The sequence below is a fragment of the Tachypleus tridentatus genome, chromosome 10 (assembly GCF_004210375.1).
Source record: "Tachypleus tridentatus isolate NWPU-2018 chromosome 10, ASM421037v1, whole genome shotgun sequence".
NCBI classification, from domain to species: domain Eukaryota; kingdom Metazoa; phylum Arthropoda; class Merostomata; order Xiphosura; family Limulidae; genus Tachypleus; species Tachypleus tridentatus.
In genome coordinates, this window is record NC_134834.1 from 34,657,484 (window position 1) to 34,674,382 (window position 16,899).

The 16,899-nt window shown below is 31.1% G+C and overlaps 1 protein-coding gene across 12 annotated transcripts in view; it reads left to right on the top strand.

The window, feature by feature from the left end:
• The window catches only part of LOC143229037 (eosinophil peroxidase-like), a 35,742-nt gene extending 20,899 nt beyond the window's left edge, over positions 1-14,843 (top strand). For 4 of the 12 annotated variants that reach the window (XM_076460709.1, XM_076460707.1, XM_076460711.1 and 1 more), the window contains 2 exons: positions 1,619-7,132; positions 13,927-14,843. In XM_076460709.1, the coding sequence (XP_076316824.1) occupies positions 1,619-1,791 (173 nt within the window). In that variant the 3' untranslated portion in view covers positions 1,792-7,132; positions 13,927-14,843. Of the gene's footprint in view, positions 1-475; positions 600-1,618; positions 7,133-13,926 lie in introns of those variants that run through there. The other 8 variants (XM_076460705.1, XM_076460701.1, XM_076460702.1 and 5 more) reach the window with 8 other exon arrangements.
• Positions 14,844-16,899: the final 2,056 nt, after the last annotated feature.

Sequence of the window (16,899 nt, forward strand, 5' to 3'; positions counted from 1 at the left end):
CCTGAGTAGGATAGTAGAATAGAATCAATTTTCCCTTCAACTTCATGTTTAGAGGAAAAGGTGGGGATCCTTCTCCAACTATGGTCTGGATGATAAATACCCAAATGTGTCTTGCTTTGAACTGGAGTTGACCTTCTGATTACAGTCTGACAACCTCTAGCCACTGTACATAATCTGGCATGTCCAATAGAGTATTTGATGTGCTACTTTTCTGCCTGAATTAGGAATACCTATTTTCACAACTGGCAAAGAGTATTCTTGATTCAGATGTGATGCAGTCTCTCATTGGTGTATTTTCTCTTTAGATACTTTCTTGGTAAGTTTTGTATTAGTCAAACTCTAGCTACTATGTGAAATTATCATATTCAAAGTTAACATTTTCCTGCACTGAAAATATATTTTTTACATATTCTTATCTCACACTTTCCATCCTACCTCTCCAATTTTGATGGTTCTTTTCTACAAAATCTCATAGTGAAGATTTGGTTCTACAATAGAGAAGGAGCTAGTTGCAGTGGGAGAGTTTGTTGCACAGTAGCAAGCAAAAAATTGGTGCATATAGAGTGCAGCACTGAATGAGAAAAATTGTGTTACAGGAGGTGAGCACCTATCATTATGTTATGTACGTTATGTAGTACTATTTTAAATAATTGAAAATTTTAGTTGTAATTTAAAAGTTAATCAAATGTCAATATGTATTAAATGTATGATATTTGCCAACAAGATTTATGATATTAGAGAAACACGCGGGTTCAAGAAGTCTGGATAAAAAATTAAATAAAAATCCAGTAACCTGAGCTCTTTCAAAAGTACTTGAGTTATAAGTTTTTTATTTCATTTCTGCCAACAAGATTGATATATGCTTCTTTTTAAACATAAATGTATTTTAATATATGTAAAAAATAAACTACAGTTTGTAATAATGGTTATTACTAACAGGTATTACAAATGATGGCTTATGTACAAGTTTTACAAATTTACAGACAACATTGAGTTTTACATTTAGTATAGAACTGAATATCTTATTAATGATCCAGATCAATGACTAGCAAATTAATTCAGAGTTGACATTGTCACACCTCGCTTAAGCTAGCTAGCTTGGTTGGTTCTTGTTTGGCATCACACCATTACAAGCTGACTTTTCCCAATTAATATATGTCCTAGTGAAAATAATAATGTCTGAATTAATTCACTGAAGTTGAACAGTTTCTAATGTTCAAAATCTATTATGTTCCTGGTCAAATTCTGTAGTTTTCTGATTAGTAGGTGTTGATTACAATTATAGCTTTTGAGGTCTTAGCACACTGATTGTAGCTGACCAATAATATTCTTCTGTTTCAGGCATGTTGGTTTTATATAGCAATCATGCAAGTTTGATTATATCACTATCACTATATGATATAAATGTTCAGTGTAGGAAACTTTTAATGTTTCAGTGTTTCTTTAATAAATGATTTTAGGTATGTGTTGCCCATGAGTAAGTATTTTAAATGTATAGATTCTCTCAACCACATCTTCATCTAGTTGTTCTGAACATGGTTTTTTTAAATTAAGAAACTATTTATTTCAACTGTTTTGAACCATTAATCTAATTTATGATTTTCATGTCTAACCTCAGGAAATTCTCTGGACCAGATAATGCAAGTTCTGGTTGCTACAAGTATGGAAACTTTGGACAATACCATCACACAGGAAGTTACCAATCATTTATTTGAAGACAGTCATACTCCATTCTCAGGATTAGATTTAGCAATTCTAAACTTGCAAAGAGGGAGGGATCATGGACTATAACCATATACCAATTACCGTGAAATCTGTAACCTCACTAAAGTATGCCAGTTTGAAGACCTAGCCAATGAAATGCCCAGAAATATTATTGAGAAACTTTGGCAGGTGTATGAGTGAGCATCTGTTATTATTTATTTTGTATTTCTAATGAATTTTAAATTTAATAAATTTTATAGGCTTAATGTCCAGTAACTTTCATTTCAGATCATGTAGTGGATTGTCAAGTGCTTTATTTGAATAAATACTGGGTATAACTTGAACATTATTTCATAGCAAATATTTTTCTTTGTTATAAATATATAGTAAATTTCAATTATTCTTTGTTCTTGTGAGTCATTCCTGTGAATAATATCAAAATGTTAAGTATTTCTTTCACCTATGAAAATATATCTTATTTTATTCCCATTCATATATATTTTACTAAAGTTCCTGTAATCAGGCATTTAATCAATCATAATAAAAAACTTAAGTTGAGCATTTGTATCAATCCTACCTTTTAATTGAGCTTTCACAGTACCAATAAAATACCTGTATTGCTTTGTCTCTGTTGGTAACATATGATCTCTGTACTAGAAGTGTTTCTTAAATACTGAAATACTCTCTATAGTTTCTAATCTCCTGATGAAAGTAATATGCATATGTTATAGTTTTTAGCAATATTATAATTTCTGTTGTTTCACGTTTGTAGATGAGACAAGTCTTTCTATATATGTGCAAAAAATGGCTGGTATGGGTGGAGAAAGCTACATCGAGCTTTCTCTACCCATACCAGCTGTTTTTACATATATATTTTTCTCTACAAGTGGGTTTTCTTGTCATCACAGACTAGTCTTTCTATTCTTAAAGAGTTTACTAAGTAATAGCATTTTCTAAATTAGTTTTGAAGATGGCATTGCTCTGTTTATTAGATTTTTGGTGCAAAACATTTTCTTTATTGTTTCAGTTCTGTTGATGATATTGATGTTTTTACTGGGGGCTTGTTGAGACTCCTTTACATGGTGGATTAGTTGAACAAACTTAGCTGTATTATTGGTCTTCAGTTTAAAATTCTGAGACATTGTGAGCGATTTTGGTATGAAACGGATGACCCAGTTGTGAAATTTACTGAAGGCACAGGCGTATCATATCTAGGTTTTTGAAAATTATCATTGTATTGCTGATATTTTTGATGTAAATTTAAAATTTTTAGTGTAGTTGTGTTCAAGTCTTTTATGAAAGGTCTGTTTTATGTAAACTATAGTTGTTAAAAAATTAATTATAGATGGTATAACTGCAAAGTATTTAACATGCCTATTTGCATGATCAAGTGAAAAAATTTAGGACAGAAACTATATCATAAAATTGCATTTTATATACAAATGGCATTTTTTGTAGTTGGAAAGAATTGTTAAATGAAATTTTAAATATAGGATGGCCTGGAAATTAAAGCTGCTTTCCTCTGAAAATACTGATTATCTAGTGGTTTCAGATCAGCTGGATGCTATTAGGAATGTGAAGTTGGCAAAAATTTTATGTGATAACTCTGATACCATTGACATCATCCAACATTCAGCATTTGATCTTCCAGATCCATTTCTATGAGTTTGTTGATAGCTGTTTATTCCTCAGATGTTTTTGGGAAGTCAGTTTAGTTTTTCAAAACTCTGACTGTCCTTAGACTTTAGTTGTTTTTCTAATAGATCACAAACTAGTTAATTTTCTTTTTGTAACAGTATGTTGTCATATATCATTGTTTTATATAACTTGTGTACTTTTTATCATATTTATTTTTAATACTAAGAACAGATGGCCTTATAGCACCACATGTTTCACTTTACAGCTTCTTCACAAGCGTTCCTAAAAAAGCTGTAAATCACATTGTTGGGTGTCTAGTTAAAGAAAAGTACATTTGGGATTATAAAGTATTGTATTACAAGTTTTAAAATGCCTTTTATTCACCAATACACTGTAACAATGAAAGAATGAATATTTATTTTGTTGTCATGAATTAGGTGTTTTTTTTTTCATTTGACAAAATATTTTTGCATTGCTGAAAGTTGTTACATTAAAAATTATGTTATTACTTGTGAAGTGATAGTAATGATACTAATTATTAGTTTATTAATTTAAGTTCTTGATATGGTTGAACTCATCTGTGCTGCACCAGTTCTTCAAGATGACATTTAACTAAAAGCTTTAACCAAAATATTAAACTACAGTTACAATAATCTCTCAAAAATTATAGTACTTAATGAAATGTAGTCAAATTGGTTGCTTGAATATAACTATTGTTTAGACACTTTTGGCCTGGCATGGCCTAGCGTGTAAGGCGTGCGACTCGTAATATGAGGGTCGCGGGTTCGCGCCCGTGTTGCACCAAACATGCCCGCCCTCCCAGCTGTGGGGGTGTATAATGTGACGGTCAATCCCACTATTCATTGGTAAAAGAGAAGCCCAAGAGTTGGCAGTTGGTGGTGATGACTAGCTGCCTTCCCTTTAGTCTTACACTGCCAAATTAGGGATGGCTCGGTGCAGTGGGCTAACAACCTACTCACTTAAATACTTGTTGAAGAATCCGCAAGCGATTGCAGCCCTATGTTCCTAGATGGAATCTAATGGTGATAACTAACTAACTTAGACAGTTTTGTCACTTCAATACTTGTCTTTTGAATATGTTTAAATATTGTACATTTCAAAGAAAGAAAACTAATGTTATTTGAAAATTACTTCTTCTCTCAAAGAAATCCTCATATTCTGTGCTCAAAACTACCAGTTTTGAACCTAGAAAACTGGAAAGAACAGTCTTCCTGTAATATAGGAAACACTCAACTTAATATTGGCACCAGTGGCAGAGTTTCTCCTTGTAAATTGTGCTCCTGTATGACAGAAGGATTAAGTATACAAATATTTCTAATAATGCTGTGAGTTTGTCTTTTTACATATCTCCAATTATAGTGACTAAGTAACCATCTTCAGATTTTAGCATTATATTATAAATATGGTTCATTGTGACATTAAAGTTTTGGGTGTTGCTAGCTCTGAGGAGGATACTACTGTCTTATAAAAGGATTTGGATTATCTGGTTAGTTGCACAAATAAATGGCAGATGAATAATTAAAATAAGTGCAAAGTAATGTATGTGACATATTACAGTTTCAATTGATGGGAACAGTCTTAACAGTGTTATGGAAAAAAAAAGATGCTGGTGTTCTGATTGATCAGTCTCTAAAGCCATCCAAGTAGGATGCTATTGCAAGTAGCAGGACAAGTAAGATTTTAGGATGTATCTACAAGAAATACTGAATGGAAAATAAAAGAGGTTATAATATCATTACATTATGTTTTTCTAATAGATCACAAACTAGTTAATTGTTTTTGCGACAGTATGTTGTCATGTATCATTGTTTTATATAACTTGTGTACTTTTTAATCATTTTTATTTTTAATACTAATAACACATGGTTATATAGCACCAAACTTGTCATCATTCTTTAACTGGACATTCAGTGTTTCACTTTATGGGTGTATCATATCCAGAATTTTGAAAATTATCTTTATATTCCTAATATAAAGATAATTTGTGATTAATTTCGAAGATAGATGTTTTTCTAATATATATATATATTTTAGTGAAATTAAATAATTACATCTAAATAAAGCCAAATAAGTAAACAAAATCATGAGGAAGGACTGTGTTAAAAACAGCAAATCCCAAACTCTGATTAATTATAACCATAAATTTTTAAGCAATAAACAAAATACACTGCATATTTATAAAAAGATCCTGGGGTAAAACTAAAACATGGGATTATGAAATGTATTGTAGGTTTTGGGGGTGACTGAAGAAGTAGGACCCATATTATGGTTGGGATACACAGTCTGTTGGTTTTAACCTCCATTTCACTAGTCTGATATAAGAAGATTAGAAATTTAGAAATTAGGAGAGAGAAATGTGGGTGCTCAAGTCCACAGTGTCCCACATCTATATCACCCTTCACTGCCTACAAACAATTGTATGAGGGTGACTACTCTTTCAGGTTAAAATAAGAAAAAGATAAACATAAAAAGATGAAAAATAAAAAAAGAAGAATACAAGGTACTATCATTTGAGTTAAAAAGAAGTAAATGGGTCCACATTATTTGATTACTAAATATAGTGATATCTCAACAAAAAGAAAAGATACTCTTATTTTATATTCTGACTTGTCAATCTTGGAAATTCAGGTTTTTGATTCATAAGAAACTATAGACTTTATATTTGGGTACTGCAAACATTTAATTTGAACTAAAGCTGCATTCAACATATCATGAGACACACAGAAATCTATATTTAGGATAGTTTTTTAATATTTATTTTTAAATTAAGAAATTAACTAATGTATATATTAAGCCTTGAATTATAATCTACAATTTAATACCAGTGTTATTGACACACATTCATAAAATATTACTTGAATAAAATTTTGAATGTAAGTCTACAAATTTGATAGCATGCTCTTTGACCTCTGACCATAGGAAAGACCCATAATGAGAGGTTGAAACTGTGTTGTCTTGTGTCAATGACCAGTTATAGTTGGAAACAGTATTTCTGAAGTGAAGAAAGGTTTGTTTCCAATTTGAATTCATTGTGATTTAATATGAAAACAAACTTCTGTAAATAAGGTTAGATGTATTTCTGAAACAAAGGCATTGCAATGAACTTTCAGAACTTCACATTGATAGACAGCTATTGTCATAGTGCAGCTTATGTTAAAACACGTGTCTTTGGTTGGAGATAGCTCAAGGTTAGTGATGTGTGCAATATCTGAACAAAGGCAGGTTCACAAGAAATGTGTGAAAATAGATAAGTATCTATTAAAGATACATTTTTAGGTGAGGAAACTGTTAACTTTAAATGTATACCTATCTTTATTTTCCTGTGCATTTACTTTTATAATTGCATCTGTACATATGTTTTTGCTTTAAAATTTGTATTTATGTATGTATATTTGATTTATGTTTGAGTACTGTTATTTATCTATTTTTATAATTTCATTTATCAACACTCCTTTCTTTATTTACTGTTCACTGAGTTTAGTTAAGCTGGGTAGAATAACAAGTTACTTGCTTTTTCTTTTTTTTTTCCTTTCAGCCAATCTGTAGTTCCCTAAAAATCCACAATTGGTTCATGCTAATATCAACTTTTCCATTGCAATTAATCCTGCGTGATGAAGTGTGCACTGTCAAATGTGCTCATGCTTTATCTGGCTTCACACCTGTCAACCATCAAAGTTCTAAACCTGTGAAACTTACCAACTAAAACAGTTGTTTACATCAGTCTATGAACAATGAATGTACTTTGTTTTGCTGATATTTTGACCTGTATGTAAGTGATGTAAATTAAATTATAAAATTATTGTATTAGGGTTTTGTTATATAATTTTGGAATGTGCTCTTTTGGGAGTGGTAGAATTTAAGTATTTCATAATTTTCAGGAATGTAAAGAAAAGTAATGGACAATCCAATGGTTTAAGTTTTGTGTATGTTAATTTACAATTAAAGTTGTGTTTGTGATCTAATTGCTATTTATCATAACACCAAGATTGCATGAATTTTGAGAATATGAATAAATTGATTGGTTTTCAAGTATACCAACATATATTGAAAATTTTAGATTAGTTTGAAGTTACTAGTTTTTAGTAAACATGTTTGAGAAGGTTTATCTATTTAACCATTTCTTCTAGTTGCTTCATACTTCTGCCAATTTTTATACTATAAATTAATATTAAATACAATTGATTTGACTAGTGAGTACATCATGTTGCTCCTCAAGATTCTAATTTATTGAGTGAAATTACCTAGATATAGTCATAAGTGTGTCTTTCCATTTTTATCATTCTAGCCAATCTGACTAGAAATTAAAGGCTTATTATTTATAACAAAGCAATTTGTGCCAGATATATCTATCTTCTGGTGGGAGAGCAGTAAAGTGAGTCTGTGGATTTAAAATGCTGAAATCATGGGTGAAATTTCCCTCAGTGGATGCAGGAGAAAGTCTGTGGTTTTCCTATTAAAAAAAAAAGAAAGAACTGAGACATAACATCAGTTGCTTTGTTGCAGAATAATTATACATACTTAATTTACAACATCTTGATATATTCAGTAATGGCTAACGTCTTCAATATGAACTGCAAAGATAATATCTTGATGTTGATAAGCTGAAAAATAACATTTCTCAGAGCAATGGTTCCCAAAGTTTTTTATGCCATGCACTGTGAGTCAAACTAATGATGAACAATATTTGTGAAAAAAGCAACAACTGAAGATTGGGAGATATTTGTAATAATAAAAAGGTAAATCAAAATAAATAATTCAAGGTTAGAGAAAAAATACTGTGTGGATGTTGGGTGCTGACTAATGACAAAACTGTTCTATTGGATGTATTTTTGTTTTAATGTTTTTCCAAGGTTTTTGCCTACTCTCTAAAAAGATCTCCATGTATTCTTAGAAATAGGCATATCATAAGTTTGGAGCTTCTCTCCTAAAGCAATATAATTGGTTACTGCATACATTAGGATATTCAAATTAATAACACAAGCTTTTATTTACTTTTCAAGAAACAAAGCTATTAAATTATTTTAGAGAACTTCTTGACATCAGAAATGAAATATTTATAAAGTTTGCATACACAAGCATCTTTTTAAGTGAATTATCTAACAATAACTCAAAGGTAATGGAAGTCTGGAGGAACTGTAGTTTATATTGAGAAACACATTTGTTAACTACACAGCAAACTAGTAGAAAACTACTCTTCCATATTATATTATCAGTAACAATACAGTTAGTATCTCATAAAAAAATTTGGCTACTCAAGATAAAATGTTCTCTATTTCTTTAAACATTACCTTAACACTTGGACAAAGGATATCACAAATTTTGCTTGAAAGTATTTGGTTCATCTTTCCTTTTATGTTACAGTAACATGAAAAGCATCCTTAATTTTACACAACGTTCTGTTTTGTCATGTTATTGGGCAATTCTTGTTCAAACAAATTGTTTAAGATGTAATAACATTAATTTAACATATTCCAGTCTCAGCCACTGAGTTGTTGAAGATAAAACATTATTTTAAATGCTATTTTTAGTCTCTCAGTTGGACAGTAGAAAGCTTGAACTTACAATGCTAAAACCTGAGGTAAAAAAGGGAGGTAAAACCACCTCCCTTGCTTCCAAAATTTATTGGGAGTGAAACCACTATAGAAATGCCTGGGTGTCCAAATTTTGTCCAGGATTCAGACATTTCTTCTCAGATTTGTACTTATATATATATATATATATATATCTATTATGTCCAACAAGATTTTTTTTAGATATATATATATATATATTATGCCCAACAAGATTTTTATTGTATATTTGTTTGAAAATTGCCAAAATCTTTAAGCCTTAAAACATCTGTGCCCAGCAAATTCCATTTTGTAGGCAGAGATCTACATATTATTCACAGATTATTTCATTTCATATCAGACATAAAAAAATAAAAATGATAAAAGGTATCCATATTCTTTTCTGCTAAAATATGGATTACAAATTCTCAGAATTACTTTTATAAGTTTGCGACAAAAATTGTATGGAGAAACCTGAAAAGATATTGTTCTCCAAAAATATTCAGGAAAAATTATTTTTAATGAAAAAAAAGAGACATATTTATACAAGCCAACTGTGATTTTATTAATTGTACTGGTAGTACGTCTCAACAAAGCAAGTCTGTTGTATGGTGTATTATGACTCTGTCAGGTATACTTTACTGCTGCAAGCTTATTAAACCATTGATGATTAGTTCAAATCTACATGTACTTTTAACACATATCATGACATCAAACCTTCTGTCATTTTCCTCCTATTTCAAACTTCCTTATATAGCTTTTGCGGAACATGCCGTTTGAGTAGGCTACTAAAAATTAGAAGGAAATAAACTGATATTTGATACTTTACATAGACTGTATTTTGAATTATTTTCCCCATAATTTAGAACTTCATACCACAGGTGCTGTGTTACAATATTAATATTTACGTTACTTTGTCCAGACATATTGTACCCAAAATAGCTTTCTTGATTTTTCTTGTTATTTGGAACAGTCTTTGAATGTAAATTATTTCTAGATTTAAATAAACTGAAAGAAAGTTTAATTGAACGTATGAGTAAAACTAAGTTCCTTTAGTTTTTATTTTATATTTTTGAAATTTAGATTTTTTGTTTGTTTGTTTTGGAATTTCGCACAAAGCTACTCGAGGGCTATCTGTGCTAGCCGTCCCTAATTTTACAGTGTAAGACTAGAGGGAAGGCAGCTAGTCATCACCACCCACCGCCAACTCTTGGGCTACTCTTTTACCAACGAATAGTGGGATTGACCGTCACATTATACGCCCCCACGGCTGGGAGGGCGAGCATGTTTGGCGCGACGTGGGCACTAAGCCATGCCAGGCCTTTGAAATTTAGAAGGTAATAACAAAACTAGCTTATTTTTAGATGTATACAAATGTAGATATCTGCGGAGTACCAAGTAGTACACGACGTTTAAAGTGACTTAATAAAGTTTTATTGAACTGATTTGTTTTTGATACATTAACAGAAAATAAATACAGTAACCAATTATAACACTCTATTTACGTTGACTAAAAGTATTAAATGTAAAGTTAAACAAAGCTCTATCAATATACTTAGTCCAGAGAATGAAAGCTGTCATTTGTAACTTATATTGTGTTATGTATATCTTAAATAAATGTTTATATTTAAAAAAATTGTTTAATCTGTTCAACTTTGAAAATAAGGAAATAAAGGTCATCTTATTGCTGTTTATTTTATTCGATCATACTAAGTTCAGGGCAATTTTATCCTGTTCATAGGCCCCCCAGTGGCTCAGCGGTATGTCTGCGAATTTACAACGCTAAAAACTGAGTTTCGATACCCGTAGTGGGCAGAACACAGATAGCCCATTGTGTAGCTTTGTGCTTAATTAAAAAACAATAACAACAATCCTGTTCATAGTTCCATTCAAATGACAAACAGTACATCTGTATTTATAAGTTAATTGTGCTCATTGGAAGACCAACAGAAGATTTGTTCTAAATTTGCAATTCAGCTAATTTCACTGAATGGCCAAATAAACATATGGAATGGACTAATTGTCCTGTCCTTTCATTTATTAGTAATAAATGTTTTTTTGCAATTGCACTATTATGTTTGGGATTTTACTACATGTGGAATTGAAGAAGATTGGTACCCTGATTCCAAATTTCATGAACGCCAGTTTTGGTGGAAAGAGACATGATCTAGCTTGTGTAGGTTGGACTGAAGAACTGGGAAGGGATCTTGAAGAAATGTGGGAAGCATTTATGGAAAAACTGATAAGCATGCAGAACATATATATATTCCTTACAGTAAAAAAATGGGCAATGGAGTGAAATAAATCAGTATGGTTTAGTAAAGGTTTAAGGGATCATATTTGTGACAAATATAGTAGATTCAAGAAATTAAACTTACTGTAAATAATAAGAGCCTAGAGGACTATAGGAAATCAATAAAACTATTATAAAGGAAATTACAAAAGCAAAATCTGTATATGAAAGAGGATTGACTAAAAGAGTTAAATCAAACAATAAGGAATTTTTTAGGAATATGATCAGTAAATAAATTGTCAGAATGAGGATTGGACCCCTTAAAAATTATAGTGAGAAGCTGATCTCAGAATATTATGAGATGGTAAACTTATTAAATTCTATGTTTTCTTGAGATTTTACCAAGGAAGATTCAAGTATTATGCATCAAGCAAACCACTTAATGTATGGAAGAAATATTGATGCAAACTATATCATTTTAAGTGGAAAAAGTTAAGAAATTTAAAGATTATATTTGTGAACTGCTAGCTATAATTTATTATAGGCCATTAATTCATTGGTAGTGGAATAGTATTAGAAGATTGGCAGTTGACTAATATTAATCAAAAATTTAAAGGAGGTGATAAACACTGTATAGGAAATTATAGGCCACTTAGCCTTACATGAGTTGTTGGAAAAGTTTTAGAAAGTGTGATTAAAGATGCATAACAGAGTCACTTAAAATAGTTTGATGTAGTGTGAAAGAGCCAGCATGGTTTCACGAAGAGAAAGTCTTGTTTAATGAATTTAACATTCTTTGAAGATGTTACTGAAAGAGCTAATAAAGGAAATACTGTGGATTGGGTTCATCTTAATTTTGAGAAAGCATTTGATAAGGTGCATCATAAAATGTGGAAATGTTATTAAATTGGATAAAAAATTGGCTGGAGACTACCAAGTAGAGTAGTAATAAATTGAGCTAGATCTGACTTGGTCATAGTTACAAGCAGTGTACCTCAGGATTCTGTGTTGGTAGTTGATATTAATGATATCGATTCTGGAAAATCGACTAAGAAAAAATTTAAGTTTGCAGATGATATTAAGATTTTGGGGTGATTAACTGTATCAAATATGCTACAGATGTATATGGAGATTTATATGATGCATTGGGTCTGTGCATGGCAGATGATGTTTAACTGTTTTAGATGTAAGGTGATGCATGTAAATTTTCACAATTGAAATTGTTATTACAGCTTAAATATGGATATATTAAATACGGCAGTTTAAGAAACAAATCTTGGTGTTGTAATTGAAAAATCACTTAATTCATCTAAATAGTGCATTGTAGCTAGCAATAGAGTAGAATTTGTAGAAATATTGAATAAAAGACAGGGGATAATATTGTTTCACTTTATAGACCACAAGGCCTCATTTAAGGTAGTGTGTACAGTTTTGGAAGGAGATTTAATTCTTGGAGAAAATTCAGAGAAGAACCACAAAGATGATACCTGGAGTGGTGGGACTCTCCTTTGAGGAAAGACTAAAATCTCTAAATCTGTTTCATCTGAGGGGATTTGATTAAAGTATATAAGATTATTCCCAGCAAACACACTAAGTATTGACTATGTATAGTAGTACTACATGGTGACATGATAATGTCACAAAAATATGCAGAATGTACCTAGTAGTAACGTAACTTCATAACGTTGTGAAACTTCCAGTTTGTCCCTGAAGGAGAAAAGTCCACCTTTTGAAACCACTTGGGCTATAGGGATCCTATTTTATTTCTATCAAGATTTCTTGAACCTACATGTTTTTCTAACATCATAAATATAGGATCTCAATGAAATACAAAGTCCGTATTAAGTGAAGTACCTTAATACCTCATTACCACATTTATAAGTCATATTATTTTCAAAAATATATGTATTTATAAAGGTAAAATACTACTCAATGTTATAGAGGTAAAATACTAGGTTTGTTAAATATGACAATTGTATTGTAAACTGCAATAATGAACTTTTTAATGATTCAACGTTCACTCCAAATATCAGGAAGCTGAGGTTGAGCTGAAGATGGCAAAAACCCTTAAGCATTCACCTAGTAAGTTTGGTAGATAGCTGTTCCTGGTAAATATACTGACAAATAAAGTGGTGAACTCACATTGGTAAAAAATTGTTAACTAATATATGCAATCAAATATAATGTTTAAAAATATAGAATTTAGCCAAATTTGAAAGCATTCAAGACAAAAGTAAAATAGAGAATGCAATAACATGATTGCTATGTCATGTACCAACTTTATCTGAGCTTCATATTGCATGAAACAAAATATTCATTTTGGCATCAACTTAGGTGTAACTTTATTTGTATAGCATGTGTTTATAAGAATTAATTTAATCAACACTGTTTTGGCATACAATGATATTAAAGTTCTTAGCAGAAAGATGAAAATACAAATCTCAGACCTTTTGATTTATGGTTTTATTGATAGCTAAATTGGTCTGTCAAATTGATCTTTCATACTTACATGTAGTCTACTTTAAAATTTCCCTTGACATCCACAACAACTACCAAAGCAAAAAACCTGATTGAGAAGAATAGATTATATTGGAGTTATAGAAATGTAACTCATGATGTTGTATCAAAAATATGTACATGTTTTTGTAATTTATAATGTTATATCAAAATATGCATACATTTATAATTTATAACATTGTTTCAAAAACTGTATAAGTTGCTTTTGTAATGTTGTATCAAGGATATTGAATAAGTGATATTACTTCTTACTTATTTTTGCAGATGAATGTATTGAAAGTATTCTGAGTGGAGTTGAAAGGTATAAATAAGTTACTAAGAAGACATAGGAAACAACAGAAGGTAGTATCGATTTGCCAGAAAGGTAGTAGGTACAATGTAGTACAATGGTAATAAGAATGTACCATGTTGGTAGTAGTTGTATATTGGTAGTTCCATTGCATAATATTATTATCTACTAACAATATTTCTGGTAGTCCACACTTTTATGTGAAGTTATGTAAATTAACTAAGTAACCATTACCAAATCACTGGGTTATTAATATGTATTTATTATGTAAATATGTTTGTTGGGTTAAGGATATCAATAATATAGATTCAAAATTTTTTGGGTTTAGCAGTGAAAACAACACAGGGGGTGATAAATTCAAATTTTTGTAGCATAGTAGTTGTCTATAGTTCAGAAAGTATTACTTTTCTAACAAGTTGGTGATAGTTGGAATCTGGAAGGGACATCCTTAATGGGCTAATAAGCTCCTTTTTTGTCCCTTTAAAATTTTATGAATTTATTTAAATTGATATGTGAACCATAAAATTTATAAAGGAGATAAGACCAAGTATCAGAAGTTATCATTTTGACAATTAAAGATAATATGTTGATTTCTTTAAAATACTTGTTTGTTAAAGGCATCATAGTAGCAGTAGTATTTGTTTTTTTTAAAATACTTGTTTGTTAAAGGCATCATAGTAGCAGTAGTATTTGTTTTTATACCTGTATGTTTAATTTATTACAGACTTTTTTTCATATGTATCATAATTTTGTGTCAAACTAGCCAGTGGCTTTCTACTTATACAATAATTTAATAATTCAACATTTACTACCGTTAAAGAAAATGCAATTTATTTATCTTATTTCAATTGTATTGGTGCATAACTTTTTTAAAAATAAAAAGGCATAAGACATGGGTGTGATATTTTATTGACAATGACCGAAGAAGGTCGAAACGTTGTTCGCTCCTTTACATAAAAACAATTTCTCAACCCAAACCAGCCGATTTTACATATATATTGTTTCGATTATATTTAACGCATCTTATAAAGAATAATGTGCACTAATGTGAAGCACAAGGCTACAGGACATTCAGAAAATATACTTTTGTTTTACAATTCTCTTATGAGTTCCCCCATGGAAGGATATTACACAACATGAACTATATAGCTGGAGCATGAAATATATTAAAATGATGAGCCTAGATAGCTATTTTTGTTTTTATTTAACGCATTTTATAAAGAAGAATTCACACTTACTTTAAACACAAGTTGAAGTATTCAGAAAATATACTTCTATTATATAATAATGTTATATGTTTCTCTGAAGAAAGCGCAGATAGTCCTCATGTAGCATTGCGCGAAATTCTAAAACCAACAAACAATTCTCTGGATGAAGTTTATTTCGCGGTATGTCTCCAACTTTCTTTTATAATTCAGTAGTGACTGATATTTTATTTTAGCCCCCCGCTAGTGCAGCGGTATGTCTCCGGATTTACAACGCTACAATCAGGGGTTTGATTCCTCTCGGTGGGCTCAGCAGATAGCCTGATGTGGCTTTGCTATAAGAAAAACACGCACACACCTTCTATGTTACTTTATGAAAAAAATATAAACGTATTATTTAACTTTAGTTTTGTTAAATACAACACACCTTTACTGATTTCTTTTGACATTAAAACCTTTTTACATATCCTATTTGCAAGTAGTTGTGTTATTATTAGCTTAGTAGTTATAATAAAATATATTTATTTTACTGGCAGAACTATATTAATTTTATTAACTATATTGATTTTATCTGAGACAACAAGATCCTACATTTAGCTATAGAGATTATATACTTTAAAAAAACTAGACGCTTCGGAGTTTGTATCCTTCTCTGGGACAGCGGTAAGACTTCGGATTTACAATGCTCGGTGGATACAGCAAATAACCCGATGTGGCTTTGCTATAAGAAAAACACACACAAAAAAAACACACTTCGGGGTTTGCTGGCTTCGTATAGTTTAACATGATTAATGTATTAATATACCTTCTTTTCACTTTTTCTTGATTAGATGACTTAGGGGAAAAAATATAAATGAAATGTTCGAATTATTGTAAAGAATATGTTATCTCAATTGTAATAATACGGGTTGGTCCAGATGGTTTTGGAGCTGGCGAACTCAATTCGAATCCTTGCGAGGGCACGAAAAACTCTCTACACTTTAAACCTCTTGTGTTATAAGGTGAAAGTTAATATCTTCGTATGGATAGTGCTGCTTAGGTGCTACTGTCTGATCTTCTGGTCGGTAGATGAAAATTACGAACGATGATATTCTTTATCACGATTACTTTGATGAATGAAAGGCTGTTTTCCAAAAGCGTTTAGATCATTGGGCATCATTCGTGATGCTAACTTTTTGTGGCGATTCTGCTTTGGAATACTTATTTCCAGGGGTGTAGATTTTTTATACCCGGTGACGGGGATGATTTTTGCAACCACTTATGTAGACTGTTCAATTTGCAAATTGGTAATCTCTGATTACGTGAACCTGAAAGCTGTAAACATGCAGTCACAGAGTAATCTTGTTGCCACAATACTTGCATGTATACTGATACAAACTATCGCTTAGATCGGAAAGCTTAGAAGCATGCCTATATTAAAGATGTACATTTCGGCTACTGAAAAAGCCTACATCTAGGCCTAATTATTTAATTCGATTGGTAAGAACACGAGAATCACAAGAACAAACACACAATTTGTAGACCTATGATGCAATAAAACAATTCTACAGACCAAACTGTAGGGGGGGATGATTGTATGCACCATACCCCCACCAAAAATGAAGGGGGTGTATCTCCCATCCCACTAGGATCTACGCCCCTGCTTATTTCTCCTACCTCAGTAGCACAATGGACATGCCTGCGGATTTACAACACTGGAATCCGTGTTTCAATCTCCGCGGTGCGCACTAATAGCCTATTATG